The 16,193-nt window shown below is 36.8% G+C and overlaps 3 protein-coding genes across 3 annotated transcripts in view; 2 read left to right on the top strand and 1 right to left on the bottom strand.

The window, feature by feature from the left end:
• The first annotated feature begins 1,488 nt into the window (after window positions 1–1,488).
• Window positions 1,489–2,728, top strand: LOC133992757 (trace amine-associated receptor 13c-like). The gene is made up of 2 exons (XM_062431477.1): window positions 1,489–1,664; window positions 1,909–2,728. The coding sequence occupies exons 1-2, from the start codon at window positions 1,489–1,491 to the stop codon at window positions 2,726–2,728; spliced, it is 996 nt and encodes a 331-aa protein (XP_062287461.1).
• Window positions 2,729–4,826: 2,098 nt separating this feature from the next.
• LOC133993338 (CD209 antigen-like protein E) lies at window positions 4,827–10,130 on the top strand. The gene is made up of 7 exons (XM_062432253.1): window positions 4,827–4,935; window positions 5,031–5,132; window positions 5,574–5,678; window positions 6,559–6,701; window positions 7,825–7,928; window positions 9,841–9,954; window positions 10,112–10,130. The coding sequence occupies exons 1-7, from the start codon at window positions 4,866–4,868 to the stop codon at window positions 10,128–10,130; spliced, it is 657 nt and encodes a 218-aa protein (XP_062288237.1). The 5' UTR covers window positions 4,827–4,865.
• Window positions 10,131–15,723: 5,593 nt separating this feature from the next.
• LOC133992971 (trace amine-associated receptor 13c-like) overlaps window positions 15,724–16,193 on the bottom strand; it is a 1,384-nt gene continuing 914 nt past the window's right edge. Inside the window, exon 2 of the mRNA XM_062431780.1 lies at window positions 15,724–16,193. This exon is cut by the window's right edge and continues 350 nt beyond it. Within this exon, the coding sequence (XP_062287764.1) occupies window positions 15,724–16,193 (470 nt within the window).

Below are 16,193 nucleotides of genomic sequence, written 5' to 3'. Positions count from 1 at the left end.
AAACTCAGCACCAAGACATTTTGTCCATAATACAGCGGCTGAGATTGACACTAAAATGAGAATATCTGGTTCACCTCAAAGGTCAATCCACCTTAAGTGAGCCTGGAAAAACTGTAATAAGCAGATGGAAAACAAGACATGGGAACCTTGCTTCAGTCTTGAGGAATTGTAGCTTTTATTCACAGAAAAATACCCTTGACTGTACTGCTACTGTACTGCTATTGCACTGCTACATCCACAGCTGTAATGCTGTTTTCATATTCTCTGATCACCAGCCCCCTTGTTGTTTCTTACTTTAATATGAATGTGAAATAATGTTAACTTTCATAAAGAATGTGGCAACATGTGGCCCAGACCACCGCTGAATGTGATCTGAGTGACTGGATCTCAATGTGCCCTCAATGCGTCATGAGTGCTTTGACACCTGTAAATGTGAAGTATCAAACAAAAAAGTAACGACAAAGAACAACAAAGATGTATATTAATGTCAGGTTCAAACAGGGCCTTTTTTTCATTCATTTTTCATTAAAAGGCCCAGTTTGGTATTTTTTCTAACACATTCTAATGGTTTCACTTACTGTATGTGTAACATAAAAATTAAATAAACTGACAATAAATCTACATCAAAGTGGTCTTAATCTAAAATCCCACATCATTATGTTTAGTAGCGGCTGGTGACAAAAATGTTTGGGGAGGCGCAGTTTAGTTTAGTGTTAAACAAACCATAACACCACTTCTTACTGCAGCAAAAAAAGAAAAAGAAAGAATGTAAAAACAATATTAAAACAACACACTGTAATGTTGCCTAAACATATAAAGTATTATAGTATTAGTATCATGTTATTAATAGTTAACAACAACCAAAAATGTAATGGTATTAGAATTAATTGTATAATTTATGTTATATCTATGTTAAATGTAGCCTGGTGAAATTAAACCGGCACAGGACACAGAAATATCTTTTTGTGGTCTTTATTCTGAGCAGGAAATCTGAATATTCAGTTTAGATTTAAAAAAATAGTAAAAGCTATGCAGCTGTTATAAAAAACAAACAAAAAAACACTGCAAATAATAGTTAAACTAGGTGACCAGAGACATGACTCTGATGGAAAAAATAGGTGGCTCTTTGCTAATGTGTCAGCCACCAGGCCATAATAAGTCCAACATGTTTGTTGAGCTTTTTGTGGATGTCTGTGCCTGTGTTGTCTAGAAACTTTTAAATATTGCTTTAAGAGCTAATTACTGAAACTGTTACACAACATTTCAAAATAATATCAGAATTTAATGTAAATGTTAGATCGAGAGAGAGAAAAGCGCAGGTATCAGGACAAGATGGGGGGGGGGGAAGTATATTGACTAGACTGAGGGAGGTCGGCCATCAAGCTATTTACAACATGAGTTGTAAAAAGGGGTTGGGGTGGGGAGGGGGGTGATTAAAAAGCTGTGTGACAGAGAGCCTTAGCCAGAAAGCTCTGCAGCTTCTCCTCGATGACGATGGAGAGCTTGGAGGGAGCTGGACTCTGCTTTCCACAACTGAACTCCTCCTGCAAGATACCCAAACGCCCCTACACTGAGGCCATGCTGATACATGTTCTGCTCTCTTCCATTTCTATGGTCACTGTTGCTCTTAACGTGCTGGTCATCATCTCCATCTCCCACTTCAGGCACATATAATATACACTAAAAGATATAACCTTCCCATTAGCTAAGGTGTTATAATTTACATATATAACTTGACCTAAGGGAAGACATAGCTTTGATCTTGTATAAAAGTGTCACGTCTACTGCTATGTTTTGTTTGTAACAATCTCCCTTTTGCATTTAGACAGATTGCTGCATTATTCTATTTGCAGATTGTTTGTTATGACTGTATGTTTACAATATGTTGATAATATTCTACCCCTCCAGGCAGCTCCACACCCCCGCCAACCTCTTCCTGCTCTCTCTGGCTGTCTCGGATCTCCTTGTGGGTCTCCTGCTGATGCCTATTGAAATAATCTACATAGACACCTGCTGGTTTCTTGGTGATATTGTGTGCACTCTGTATTATGTTGTAGACTACACTATTACCTCTGCCTCCGTAGCCAACATGGTGCTATTGTCATTTGACCGGTATATAGCCATTTGTGACCCTCTGCGTTACCCCACCAAAGTCACTAAGAGAAAAGCAGAAATCTGTGTGTGTCTGTGTTGGTTTGGCTCTGTTTTCTATCGGATCCTCCTTTTAAATGATCACCTGGAACAACCAGGAAGGTCCATTTCTTGTTTGGGAGAGTGTGTGGTTGTTATAAACTATATTGCAGGAGCTGTTGACCTTGTTTTCACCTTTATTATTCCCATTACTGTCATCATCATTCTGTATATTAGAGTATTTGTGGCAGTGGTGTCTCAAGCTCGTGCTATACGGTCTCACATTGCAGCTGTTACAGCTCAAGGCAGACGAGCTATCACTGTGAAGAAAACTGAGATGAAAGCAGCCAGGACTCTTGGTCTTGTAGTAGTTGTGTTTTTGATTTGTTTCTGTCCATACTACTCCCCGATTCTGGCAGGTCAAGACATTTCAGTCGATGCTTCATCTGCAGCTTTTGAAATCTGGCTGGCACATTTTAACTCCTGTCTGAACCCTGTGATCTATGCCTTTTTCTACCCTTGGTTCAGAAAATCTATTAAACTCATTGTAACACTTCAGATACTGAAGCCTGGCTCCCGTGACGCTAAAATATTGTAAAGATAGACGAGGGTTTTTAAACTTGGTCTTTAAATGATCTTTGTGAAAGGTGAACATATTAGTTTGTTTTTGAGCAAATATGTATAGAATCAAGTGGAAAACCTGTTCTTGACTGCTCTTTAATTGTATACTGTGCATGTGTACATTAAATACTGTTTAATAACATTTAGTTCGAGTGTTGAGTGTTTTCATCAGTGGCATCCATGGCAACATCATTAATGTCATGACTCTGACATTCATGTTTGAAATCTCAATAAGTCATGTGGCTTGTGATTCATATACTATATTATGCTAATAATCATTATAACATAAACATAATCACACAGTCATTTAAAACATTATCTTCAATGTTGGGTCAAAAAGAATGATTTTTTTTGTATAGTTTTAGTGACTGAATACAGTTTCCTCTCTCTGTCTCAGCTCTTTTAAAAGAAAATAACTTATATCAGCTCAAGATGAAAGTGTTTCTGAAACATAAAATGTGTTTGAAACATTAAGAGAACTAAGACTTCGCCAGTTTAATTTTCTTTACCTGAGCAGTGCATACACACACACACACACACACACACACACACACACACACACACACACCCACACACACACACACACACACACACACACACACACACACACACACACACACACACTGTCTCTCTCTCTCTTTCTCTCTCTCTCTCTCTCTCTCTCTCTCTCTCTCGCTCGCTCTCTCTCTCTCTCTCTCTCTCTCTCTCACACACACACACACACACACACACACCCACAACCACATCTGTACATAGGCACACCTAGTTAGATTCCTTGTGTGTTTTACTCTGTAGATAATTACGTTTTCAGATTATGTGATTTGCTTTAATTTAATTGATTTTCATAATTAATAATTATCTTTGATAATCATTCATTATTGCTGATGGCCAAACCTGTAACCAAGCCCCAATACCTGTGTGTGTGTGTGTGTGTGTGTGTGTGTGTGTGTGTGTGTGTGTGTGTGTGTGTGTGTGTGTGTGTGTGTGTGTGTGTGTGTGAGTGTGTGTGTGTGTGTGTGTGTGTGTGTGTGTACAGGGAGTGATATGTGTGACTTCCTGTTGGTTTTATGCTAAACATGACATGACACCTCGACAAGTCATGTCACCACAGTTTGGACAGTTGTCATATTGATGTCTGTCCCTATTTCAATGTCCTGATGTCAACTCCATTTCTGCTTGACTAATTTGTTTTATTGGGTATTATACAGTACTGTAGTATAATGCATATAGCTTCCTAGTGTTAACATATAGTTTTAATGATAATTGTTATTCGTACTGTTTAAAACTTGGTTGGTGTACTTTTTGATGTGACTTCATATAAAACACTACTGTATGTTCCTCTGGAAGCCTCCTCTCCTCATGTCTTGATGTGTTTTGGGGATTGAAACAGCTTCTTTGGGTCATGGTCTGCAGGGCAGAGCAGTGAGGATGTGAGGAATGGGAAGTATCTTGTGTCTTCTCATTCAGATTGACTTCTGTTTTCTGTCTACTTTGGTTTGGACTCAAAAGTTATTTTACTTATTTATCTAGTAATACGATTTCTATCATCATATATGAAGCACTTTTAAACCCAGGTTGTATCTCTCCGAGGACAGAGGCCATCTGTCAGATTATTAGAATATAAAGAGACAACTCTGCTAGAGAGGGGTAAAAATAAAGCTTTGACTTTTCACCTAAGTATGCGAGGAGAAAGCTGTCACCCTAAATCACACATCCAGATAATGAATCCTAATAACTGGAGATCAGTCATCAATGCAACTATCTAGAATACTCTTCATTTTCACTAGTTATCACATTACATAGTCCATCCCAGAAACCTTCCTAAAACAACATCTATACTCATAACCTTTACAATATTCTATATCTGTTTCTAGTAACTTAATAGACTAAAGCAACTGGCATATGAGGACTTATAGAAGTATTTCTTCATGTGATAACATCAATAAATGCAAATTACCTTTGCAAAAACATCATCATCATGACCTCTGAAAGTTGTGACTTCCTCTAGTTGAAAAACCTGAGGAACTGAAAGCAGAAAATGCCACCTTCTAAAGTGCAGGCATAGTAGCCTGTGCTGCACAGTTCACCCTCTCAGAAATAGTTGCTCTTGAACAATGGAGGAAATCTATATCAATGTTGAACATGTAAAACCTGTTGACTCAACACCTCCAACAAATCAGACAGGTAAGAATGTTCAGTCAGACAGAGATGTTGACAGATTGAGTTGTGAGTAGTATGTTTTAATCTGTTATTAATCCTGTTCACTGGTCTTTGTTCAGGTCCAAGGAGTTCAGAGAGGAGATTTCATGGAGCTGTTGTTGTCTGTCTGGGGCTGCTGAGTGTTTTCCTGCTGGCTGGACTCATCGGCCTCGGTGTCCAATGTGAGTCTGATTTTCATAAGTTAACATCAGAGTGAACCTGTTATTTTCAGGATCATTATTCTACTTTGAAAGATAAACACGTGACAAAATATTTATTTGACACTTTGGCTTGGGCCGGTCCTCCTCCTTGACATTTTCCTTTTTTTTTTTTTTTTCTCCTTAAATCACATTTTAATAAATTTTGAAAAGCACCACACAAAAAATTAAGTTTTGTTCAATATTAACATATTTGCTGAGAAAGGATGAGGGTTATTATTATAACTTCAGCCTTTGATTGGAGGTATTTCATAGATTGCATAATCATATAGTTCGACTTGACTGATGAACATCTTTTATAATTGTGGAGGATAAATAAGAAATGTTTTGATTAGATACAAAAACAATTCATTGATTGCTTCAGGAATTTTGTATTTAAGAAAAATGTATCTTGATATATTTCAGACCGTGATGTGATCCGTGGTTTAACTGAAGAGAGAGACCTGCTGAATGCCAACCTCACTGAAACTACTGAGGAGCTACACCGGCTTCAGAGTTTGTCCAAACAGAGTGAGTCCTTGTCTGTGTGGGTACTGAACAGCTGTTTCTTAACATGCAGGTCAGGACTCACCACAGTGTCACGTATCAATCAGATACCCTATGATCTGTAAACTATATTTACTGTCAGTTTGCCTTATCCCAGTAACTGTATTGCAACCTTTCAATTTATTCACGTGACTGAAGCATCATGAACTGTTTTAGGATCCAAAAGATAAAATAAACTTAACTGCCAATCCTTTGTCAATGTAGGTCTGATTTCGTTTTATACTTTAGAAATGTGTCTGTTTTAGAATGAGTAGTATTCATGCAGTTTATAGTGAGAGTGAAATATCTTTTGTCATTTTGTCATTTTATCTAAAAGTATTGGTATTACATTTTTTTATTTGGGGGGATTTAACAACAGTGACATTATTGCTAGTGTCGTCCCACATAAACACATTTAGCTTAAACTATACCCTAAAAACTTAAATAGAAAAACATGCAACATGTTTGTTTTATTTTGAACAGTAGCAAGTATCAGTTATGACTGGATGGATCCTCACTTCTACATTTGTATCTACATAATGAGAATACAGCTTCTTTGTACTCTGGTGATTTCTAAGTTACACAATTGTTGTTTAACAATCAATATTGTTATTATGTGTTATTATTATTCCCTTTTTGTTCTGATGGATTTCATGTGAAGTACTGGATGCCAACAATGAATGCCAGTGCTTTATCTTACTACACCAGCATTGTGTACCTTCCTTTATTCCTAGACATCTGCAGGGTTGGAATGGTACATTACAGACTCATGCACTGAAAACTGTTTTTGAAACTAGATATTAACAAACAGAAGGACATAAGCTGTGTCCACTCTTTAATTTCTCATGTTTAATACATTTTACAGAGAAAACCTGTCCTGCAGGATGGACTATGTTCAGCTGTACTTGTTATCTCATCTCCACTAAATCTGATTCTTGGGAAAAAGGCAGACAAGACTGCAGAGCCAGAGGAGGAGATCTGGTGGTCATAGATAGTCGTGAAGAACAGGTGTGTGTGTGTGTGTGTGTGTGTGTGTGTGTGTGTGTGTGTGTGTGTGTGTGTGTGTGTGTGTGTGTGTGTGTGTGTGTGTGTGTGTGTGTGTGTGTGTGTGTGTGTGTGTGTGACAACTATCTAAACTGTGGTGACATGACTTGTCAAGGTTATTTACATGGGCGGATGTCATCTTTAGCCACAAAACATACGTCACATATATCACTATCTGTACACACACAAAAGTGTTGGGACTTGGTTACAGGTTTGGCCATCAGCAATAATTATCAAAGATAATTATTAATTATGAAAATCAATTAAATTATGAAAAAGGATTAATAATAAAACCACTCTTGAATACAGGGAAACGATAGCCAGTTGGTTCAGTCTTGTTAAATATACTTAGCTATTAACTATAACCAAATGACCATATCAGTAACTACTTGACATTGTGTGTGTATGTGTGTGTGTATGTGTGTGTGTGTTGGTGTTTAAAAAAATAGTTTGAGACTTTGTGAAATATGCTTATTGCTTATTTGCTGAGAGTAAGATGAAAATATTGAGACCAATTTCATATCTACACACTATCACAGTCAAGCTGCAAGCAAAGCAGAGCCTCCAGGAAGTTACTGTTTCTGGCCAACATAGTCTCGCACATAATCCCCAAAAAACCACAATATACTGTATATCTTTTACACATCAGTTTTAGTACAGATTTAATAAATGAGATACAACATTATTTGTGAGGTTTAGAGGTGATGGTAGGTGGATTAAGAGTATTTCCCAAACTGTCAAACTATTCCTTTCACTTTCACATTTTACTCAATATTACATGTTTGTACTTGATTACTTCTAATTGTAATTCTGCTTCTCTATATATTCCACTGCTGCTACTTCTGTCTACCCTGTACTGTACATAACATGTGTATTCTCGAGAAGGGCTGCTATTTTTTAAACTTATTTTTTTCTCACTCATCGGTGTTAAGCTTGACTCGCTCTCTAACCCTCCTGATTGCTTCATGCACAAATTCTTAAAAACGTGTTTTTTTACTAAAAAGAAGTCATATCAGAATTGTTCAGATTAGTCCTTTATGGCTGAAATTAAATGATAAATGCAGTGGCTTTCCTTCATATTGAACAGGATTTCCTCACTAATATTGCAAAGCGACCCAGCTGGATTGGTTTGACTGACAGAGAAAAAGAGGGGACCTGGAAATGGATAGATGGAACTCTGCTGAATCGAAAGTAAGACAGAAATGTTATTCACCATGTTTTTTAAATTGTATTATTATAACAGCCTAAGTCATTATTTTTTTCAATTTTCTAATATGTCTCATTCAGTTGTAGCTGTACAGAAATAATGATATTATAATGATGTCAGTGTGAAGCCAAATAATCATTGCAGTCAATGAATGAGTTCATTTGTTGGGTTTTCAACATTTTATTAAAGAAATGAGACAATGTGTTGTACATATATAGAAAGGTATTACAGAAGGTATTTTCAGTGTTGTTGGTTTTACAGTTTAACTCCCAGCCCAGAAACCCTCTACCTCTTCCACAGGCTTCCTCCAACAGGAAATGAACAAAATAACAAACACAAACAGAACACAAGTGATCGTAAATCAGAAAATAAAGTAACAAAATAATTAATAATTTAATTAATTAATTAAAACAATAATTATAATGAATGAATAATTTAAATAATATAGTGATAGCATCAATACTGCTAAAATAGTAATGATGAGCAGCAAGATCCTGGGTGTACAGCAGAGCACGCTCTCTGGTCTGTTTACCAGACAGGTGGGGAGGAAGGCTAAGAGCATCTGTCAGATGCCAGCCACCCCCTGTTCACTGAGTTTCAGACTTTGCCCTCTGGCTCCAGGTTGAGGTTCCCCCCTGTTAAAAGCAACAGGTATAGACATTCTTTTATCCCTATGGCCATCTCTATTTTAAATTCAGGCCACAGGAGGAGTTAACAAGCCCTGACCTGGCAGAGTTTTATAGTTTTTACTGTGGCCTCAGGTTTTTTAACTCACTTATTAAGCATGTTGCGTTCTTCTGAGCACCTTATATATTTATTGTATTTATGTGTTATCACTATGGGATTCCTAAACTCAGGATATAGGTTCAGTGGTCAGTATACATAAAAAATATGAAGGAACTTGACTGCATGTATATAATATGCATATCTTTGTACATATTGTACTTCATACAGCAAGGCATAAACGCAATACACAGGAGTCACATCAGACTCAGTCTCTACTTTGAGATTTCATTGGCAGGCAGCTGCTCAAATGGCAAGATGGCAGCGTGCGTTTGTGCAGCAGCTCTTCGCTGTCTAGTTTGGTACATATTCATTAGGGCAAACATACTTAATGGACGGCGCATATTATCTTGCACCTTTGAAAGATGCAAGTCTCAGTGCACCCTGTTTGTTGATCAGCTTACTCATTTTTTGCGGGTGATATCAAGTATACACAGCTTTTTACAAGCTTTAATAAATCAGGCCCAAAGAGTTGTAGTCAAGCTCACAGTTATACTAGAGAGGCTCTTCAGTGTGTGTGTATAGGTGTTTGGATATGACTTAAGTCACTTTCAGGGACACACAACAGACTTAATACCAGTTGATTTGGGACAGCTTGGGGACAAAAGCCATGTCCCCAACTGGTAAAATGCTGATTTTTGGGTCAGTGGTTAAAATTAGGGTTAGGGGAAGGCTTAGGGAAAGGGTTGGGTTTAAGCAAGTAGTGGTTATGGTTGGATTTACTATAAGTCATCAGGAAACAAATGTAAATCTATGTAAATACCCCAAAGGTAACTTAGGTAAATATGCGAGTGTGTATGTCTGTGGGGGCGTGTCAGTACACTCTCTGAATATGGCACAGTTAGTAATCGGCATGCCCATGTGTTTTGTTATTGTTTTGTTATTACCACAGAAAAGGAATACATCTTGTTCATGTATTTTAATGTTAACAAAACCAGCAGCTGTGTGTGAGAGGCTCTAGTAAGCCAGTGTTTTGATATGTATACTTAGAACCCAGAAACTTACCTATTACATTTTCAAATCTAAGCAAACGCATCAATTTATTTTGAGCAGAAAGGAAGCTGTGTTTATGTCAGACATTGACAGTCATGATTCTCATTCTCATTAACTTAGGTACTGGTGGACAAAGCAGCCTGATAATGGAAATGGAGATCCTCAGTGGGGAGAAGAAAACTGTGTGACAATCGGATCTGATGTGAAAGAACCAAACAACTGGAACGATTTTAGGTGTGATGCTTTAAAGCAGTGGATCTGTGAGAAAATTCCGTAGCATAGATTTAAAATGAGTTTTGAATTAAAATATGTGTATAAAAATACATGTAAACCATAACTGTGCAAGTCTTTTATCAATAAATGCTCTTTTATGTACTATTGTGTTTGTCAGATGGCGAAAGTACAGGTGAATATTAACTTCCTCTTGACTGAGAAAAGTAACAGCATGACATGACATTTTTAGCATGTGTGGGTGTGTGTTCACATGGACTGAGAACAAACAGAAACAAAATATGCTTAGTAATGAATAAAAAATGTCTCAACTGAAGCTGGCTACTCTAGTTGCTTTCCAGGTACAATGGAAGCATATCAAGATGATATAATTATTAACCAAAAACATAACAAACAGATCTGGAAATGACAGATGTAACATGCAGGAAACTCAACCTGTACTTTGATCTAAACCCCAAATTCAAATACAGAGGACATTCAACAGGTGGAGCATCAAGTGTATAAAACAGCAACCACATTAAAACAAAATGTCCTGGAATTAATACTCTATCTCAAGCCCTGGAAGAAATCCTTGTCCATGTGGCTGTATGAAGCAGATTCTTCCACCATGGCTTTTCTCACAATATCTACCTCTGATTAGCATGACAAAAAGAAAAAGAAAAACATGAAAATGTCCTCACTTCGAACCATTACTTTAACAGATAAATGAATATACTGGAAAAGAAAACAAACATCTGTATAAAATTCTTCACTGAAGTGTTTTTCCAGGGATTATGTGCGAGACAATTTGTCAGACACAGTAACTTCCTGAAGTCTCTGCTGCCCATAGCTTCACTGTGAAAACAAGACCCTAAACTGCTAAACTTCATATTCAGTGTGTGGACATGAAATTGGTCTCAATATTTTCATTTACCTCTTACCAGAAAAGCAAATAAGTGTATTTCCCAACATCTCAAACTATTTCCTTAAAGTACAACATTATCAGTCTGCAAGCGCGCGCACACACACAGACACACACACACATGCATACACACACACACACACACACACACACACACACACACACACACACACACACACACACACACACGCACACACACACACACACACACACACACACACACACAAACACTTATTTTGGTGCTGGGACCCACTGGGCAATTACCAACTCTGTAGTAAGACCAACTCATTAGTTACATAACTAATGTTTTCATTAGTGACTGATAAGAACATCACTGCGATGAAAGGTGTTAAAGTAAGACAAAACAAGGTCTTACATCACCAAATGATGCACAAGTTGCCAAGCAGACCAACACCATAAACATAAGTAATGCAACCTCCACACAACAATAGATGATGTAACCTTTTCTTCAAGTTAACCAACAACCCAAATCACAAAAAATGAACAATATGTTACTCAATGAGCCATGCTGATAAATCACAATTGTGAGAAACAAAAGTGACTCTTTTGCTTTGGTGAATAAACTTCTTTATAGAGCATATAGAGTATAAAGAAATATATGGCATAATTATAGATTACAATATATTAAGAATTCCAGGAAACGTTTTGCTGAAATATGTGAATTAACAAAGAAGTCAATTAATTTATCAATTTGTGTAGGTTGCAGCCACTCTGAGATTAAAGGATATGTTCACAATTTGTTCACAAGTCTGTCTTAAACTAAATGTCAGGTGCCCAAATTGACATTGAAACAGGATGTGCTTGCTGTAATTATTCCTCCTGTTCATACTGACCATTAGAGGATCCCTCCAAATGCACTTTTAATGTAAGTGATCAGGGTCAAAATTAACGGGCCTTGTTGTTTGCATTTAAAAGTTTAACTGAAGGTAATATGAGGCTTAAGCCATCTGAGTTAGTCAAATACAGTTGATATCTTCTACAGTTAAAACAACAACAACAACAACAACAACAACAACAACAACGTAATGTCGCCTGTTCAATTGCAAAACAGAGAATTTGGCTCTAAAAAGACTGTAACTTGGGAACAGATTTTTGCATGGAAGGAGAGGCATGTTTATGGCAAGAAAAACATGTCCATATGGACACCTGACTACTGTTTTAGGGAAGACTTGAAAAGTTGTGAACTTATCCATTAAACATACAGTGTGCACCTATTACATGTAGGAGTCAACATAAACATGTCATCTGAGGAATATCTATAGCGATTGTCACTTTGCGAAAGGACATATAAAAGAAAACTGTAGACTTGCTCATGGATGACAGACATTTCTCTTAATCAACGTGTGAGTTTGACATAAGTTCTGTTTATATCTGATAGAAATGTAAATTGGTCCAAGAGGGGTAAGAATATTGTTCTCCTCAACAATGGTACCAGCTGACTAAATTATATCTAGAAGTTCTTTTAAAGGGTGACAAAATGGATAAAAATGTTGTCAGTTATAGAGACAGGTTTTATAAATCACGTCATAGGTTAGCTGAACATTTTAATTGCTTTTTTTGTTATTGAGGTTTTAGTATGTTAGTATTTTACTAATTTGTTTTTTATTACTTTTGCTTTTTTCTTTTAAATTGAAATTTTCTTATTTGTGTTTCTTGGTGCCAGGGATGTGTTGTTTGTGTTTATGCTTGGTTGTATCGTAACTGAGGTCTCTACCTCAAAATATTCCTAAGTCTAAATAAAGTTTAAATGAATGAAATGTCATGAACTATACACTAGCTACATAAAGTTCGTTGCAAGTTTTATTTTATTATTTTATGTATCTATATATTAATTTTGCAGGATGATACATAGAAAAGGCCTGATAACATGTTTCTGTTATCCATTCACTGTACATTATCTCAAAGTTCTGCAGGCATAACACAAACACACATACACAAACAAACCTCCCTGGGGAGGGTTTTCACACCTACTTGCATCAGTGTCAGATGATGACATCACCTCAATCAGAGGTGTTAAGAAAAAACACAAACACCAACATGATGCAGCATCTTCACATCAAAACATGATGCAATGGTTGCTTAAGAAACAAGGCAAACTGTCTGTGATGACCTTAAACATGTGTGATGCAACGTCTACACAGAAACACATGATGCAAGAATGATTAAAGAGTCAGTTAAAAAATTACACAAAATATATTTCTTATTTATCTATATTATCATTTTGATTGACAAAGGGTTTGATAGCACAGTACATACCCAACAGCATTTACGTGTCTACCGAATCCACAGAAAAGTTTCTCACTAAAAATTTGTTTTTCTTACATTTAGCTGTATCAGCAAATGCAAGCAGTAATAGATTGAGAGCATCCTTAAGATGCACAAACAAAGCTGGAAGTCATGCCTTCATAAGACAGATGGTGAAATCAAGTATCTTTTAGCATAAGTGTGAGCCTGTAAGAGGTTCCATTCCAGGTAGGAATGGACAGATTCCATCACTGATCACAAGTTCCTGGTGCCACTGATTAACAGAAAAGATTTCGACACACTGTGATGTCAGCAGCGATTGATGGAGCTGATGCCCTTTCATGCCAAAGCAGAATATGCACCAGGACAAACGCTGGTCATTGCTGTTGCATTGTCATGCAGCCCATTTAAGGACAGAGACAACAGCACAGAGACAGATGTTGCTTGCCATGTGAATGCTGTCACCCACAGTTTGCCGATGCAACAGCGCAACATTGCACATGATAAAGTCATGATGAGTGCACTCACACTGATAAAAGATGGATGGCCTGAACAGCTCAAGAACATCACTCACAGTGCAAAAGAAGTGAAAGACACATTGTCAACATATGAGGCCTTGATCACAATAGGCTGTTGTGAAGACAGGATATATTGGACTGCATGCATGACGGACAACCTGTCAAACTTTATATAACAGTCGCTGACAGCCACAGCCCCCCGTAAAAATCCAGAAGTATATCAATGTATATGCACTGAAGGCTCCAAAGTACATACGGAACCATAGAGACTAGTCTTCCAAGAAAAGCAACATCATTTATTATTACTAGTCAGTCGTACAAAATTACATATAGTTAGGATTGGGTGACAGATGCCATCTAGTGTTGGGTGGCTGGTATAATCCAGCTTTGAACTTTCCTGTAGGCAGGAGACTGCTGTTTGTTTCCCATATCCAACTGCAAGTGTTACAATTCCAACAGCAAGTCAGGGCAGCATTTTAAAAAACAGAACTATCCCTTAACCTCAACCCCATGATTATTGTTACCATGACAATGAAACCTGACAAACTTTAACAAAGTGGTTATTTACAGGCAGAGATGGAATTATGTGAGGTCACCTATCAGTAACCAACCAGTCACATCACAAATCAATAACCAACATGCAAACCTATACATATCATAGTGCATGATTTTGGTGGAACATCAGGAAAGGGAGCTCAAATCATTACTGACCACTATTGTCACTGCTTTGATGTGCTTTTATCTGTCTTCACATTCAAATATTACTCAGCATAAATTGATCATCTAAGATGAATCCTCATCTCAGAATAAAAGTTTCATTATTTCTGATTATCATTTCTGAGTGAGCCGAATTGTGGCGCAAATGAGGAGACTTTAAGATTTACAAACTGGGCTAAATCTTGCTTAATGGGGAGTTTTTAAATATACAGTACCAGTCAATAGTTTGAACACACCTTTCCATTCACTTGGTGAGTGCAACCTTTTGAATGGTGCTGTAGTTGTACCATGTTTTAACATCATGACAGTTTCTTTGTTTAAATTTACTACACAATAAAATATAGTCATTAAATGCTGTTGATCCGAGACATGTAAAATAGAGCTCGAAAATGGCATAACTCATTATTAATGAATCTTAGTATAAGGGTTACAATCAGGTCTAAAACATGTCTTATCTTGTTGTATTTCATCTATAGTTGCTGCAACCTGAATCAATATTTTAAAAATATCTAGAATATAATATAGTTTAACAGTAGAATTCAAGCACTTAATCATATATTAATGAAAATGATAAATGATGAATGGGGGGGTCACACTAAAGAAAACTTCATTGTGTTTACTTATCAGTGTTTCCCCCACTCCATGCTCTGTTTCTGCTGCTGTTTTTATAAAATATGATATAATATACATACATATGTATCAATATTAGAGAGCTCTACTGATTCACCACGTACATGTTTCACCATGCATATTCTTAAGTATGTGAATGTACTTGACTGAATTAACTCTGATCATCTGTTCTGGAAATTAAACATCAGAGTTTCACATTTCAGGGTTCATCAACTCAGTTCAGTTTTAGGTTCAGAATTTGTTAAACCTTCTTTCTGGAATAGTCCCTTATATGGGAATATGGATTTGCCAGGCCTTTAAAAATATATATTGATTACAATTACCCATATATAAGTACACAAATAATGATGTGAGTCTATGAAGTGATCATGGAAAAGTTTAATACATTTACATTCTGGTACATGTTCCAACCTATAGTTTTTTAATCTCTATAGAACTTAAGCAGTTTCAACAGTGTGAGGACAAAACATTTTATCATTTGTCAGGTAGGTAAGGTCACTTACACACAATAAATTAACTGGGTCATGATAGATTGGGGCATTTTAGCAAAAAAATAAATACATTAATATAAATACAATCGTATATTTAACCAGCTAATATATGATTGTTGAATTAATTGACACAAAGATATGTATATTTTCACATTTTCACTTTCATTAGACAATGTGCCAAAGGAGTATGCTGCACTAAAACACAAATGAATAACACACTTCCCTCATTTTAGTCACTTTACTGATATCTCTACAGTATGCTGACATCACAGGAGCCAGGCTGCAGTATCTTTAGAGTAACAGTCAGTTTAATAGATTTCCTAAACCAGGGGTAGAAAAAAGCATAAATCACTGGATTTAGACAAGAGTTACAATAAAGCAGCCAGACCCCAAATATTGAAAATGCCACACTGGTTGACATATCCTGACCTGCAAGCGAGGGATAAAAATATGGACAGAAACATATTAAAAACACGACTACTACAACACCAAGGGTCCTGGCAGCTTTTCTCTCAGACGTCCTTGCAGTTGCATTCACTGAACCCTGGAGTGTGACAGCTGCAATGTGGGATCTCATGGCTCGAACCTGAGATACAGCCACCACAAATACTCTCATATACAGAACTATTATGATAACAATTGGGGCAATAAAGGTCAACGTGACATCAACAGCTCCTGTTATGAAGTCAATTACAACCACACACTCTCCATAGCAGGAAT

This window comes from Scomber scombrus, chromosome 13 (assembly GCF_963691925.1).
Source record: "Scomber scombrus chromosome 13, fScoSco1.1, whole genome shotgun sequence".
In the NCBI taxonomy this organism is placed as follows: domain Eukaryota; kingdom Metazoa; phylum Chordata; class Actinopteri; order Scombriformes; family Scombridae; genus Scomber; species Scomber scombrus.
This window is presented reverse-complemented; position numbering and strand designations above follow the sequence as displayed.

Coding starts and splice junctions, on each gene's coding strand:
- LOC133992757 (XM_062431477.1), top strand. CDS start 1,489: ATGACGATGGAGAGCTTGGAGGGAGCTGGACTCTGCTTTCCACAACTG. Junction 1,665..1,908: donor ATCTCCATCTCCCACTTCAG/GCACATATAATA, acceptor CTACCCCTCCAG/GCAGCTCCACACCCCCGCCA.
- LOC133993338 (XM_062432253.1), top strand. CDS start 4,866: ATGGAGGAAATCTATATCAATGTTGAACATGTAAAACCTGTTGACTCA. Junction 5,133..5,573: donor CATCGGCCTCGGTGTCCAAT/GTGAGTCTGATT, acceptor GATATATTTCAG/ACCGTGATGTGATCCGTGGT. Junction 7,929..9,840: donor GGAACTCTGCTGAATCGAAA/GTAAGACAGAAA, acceptor TCATTAACTTAG/GTACTGGTGGACAAAGCAGC.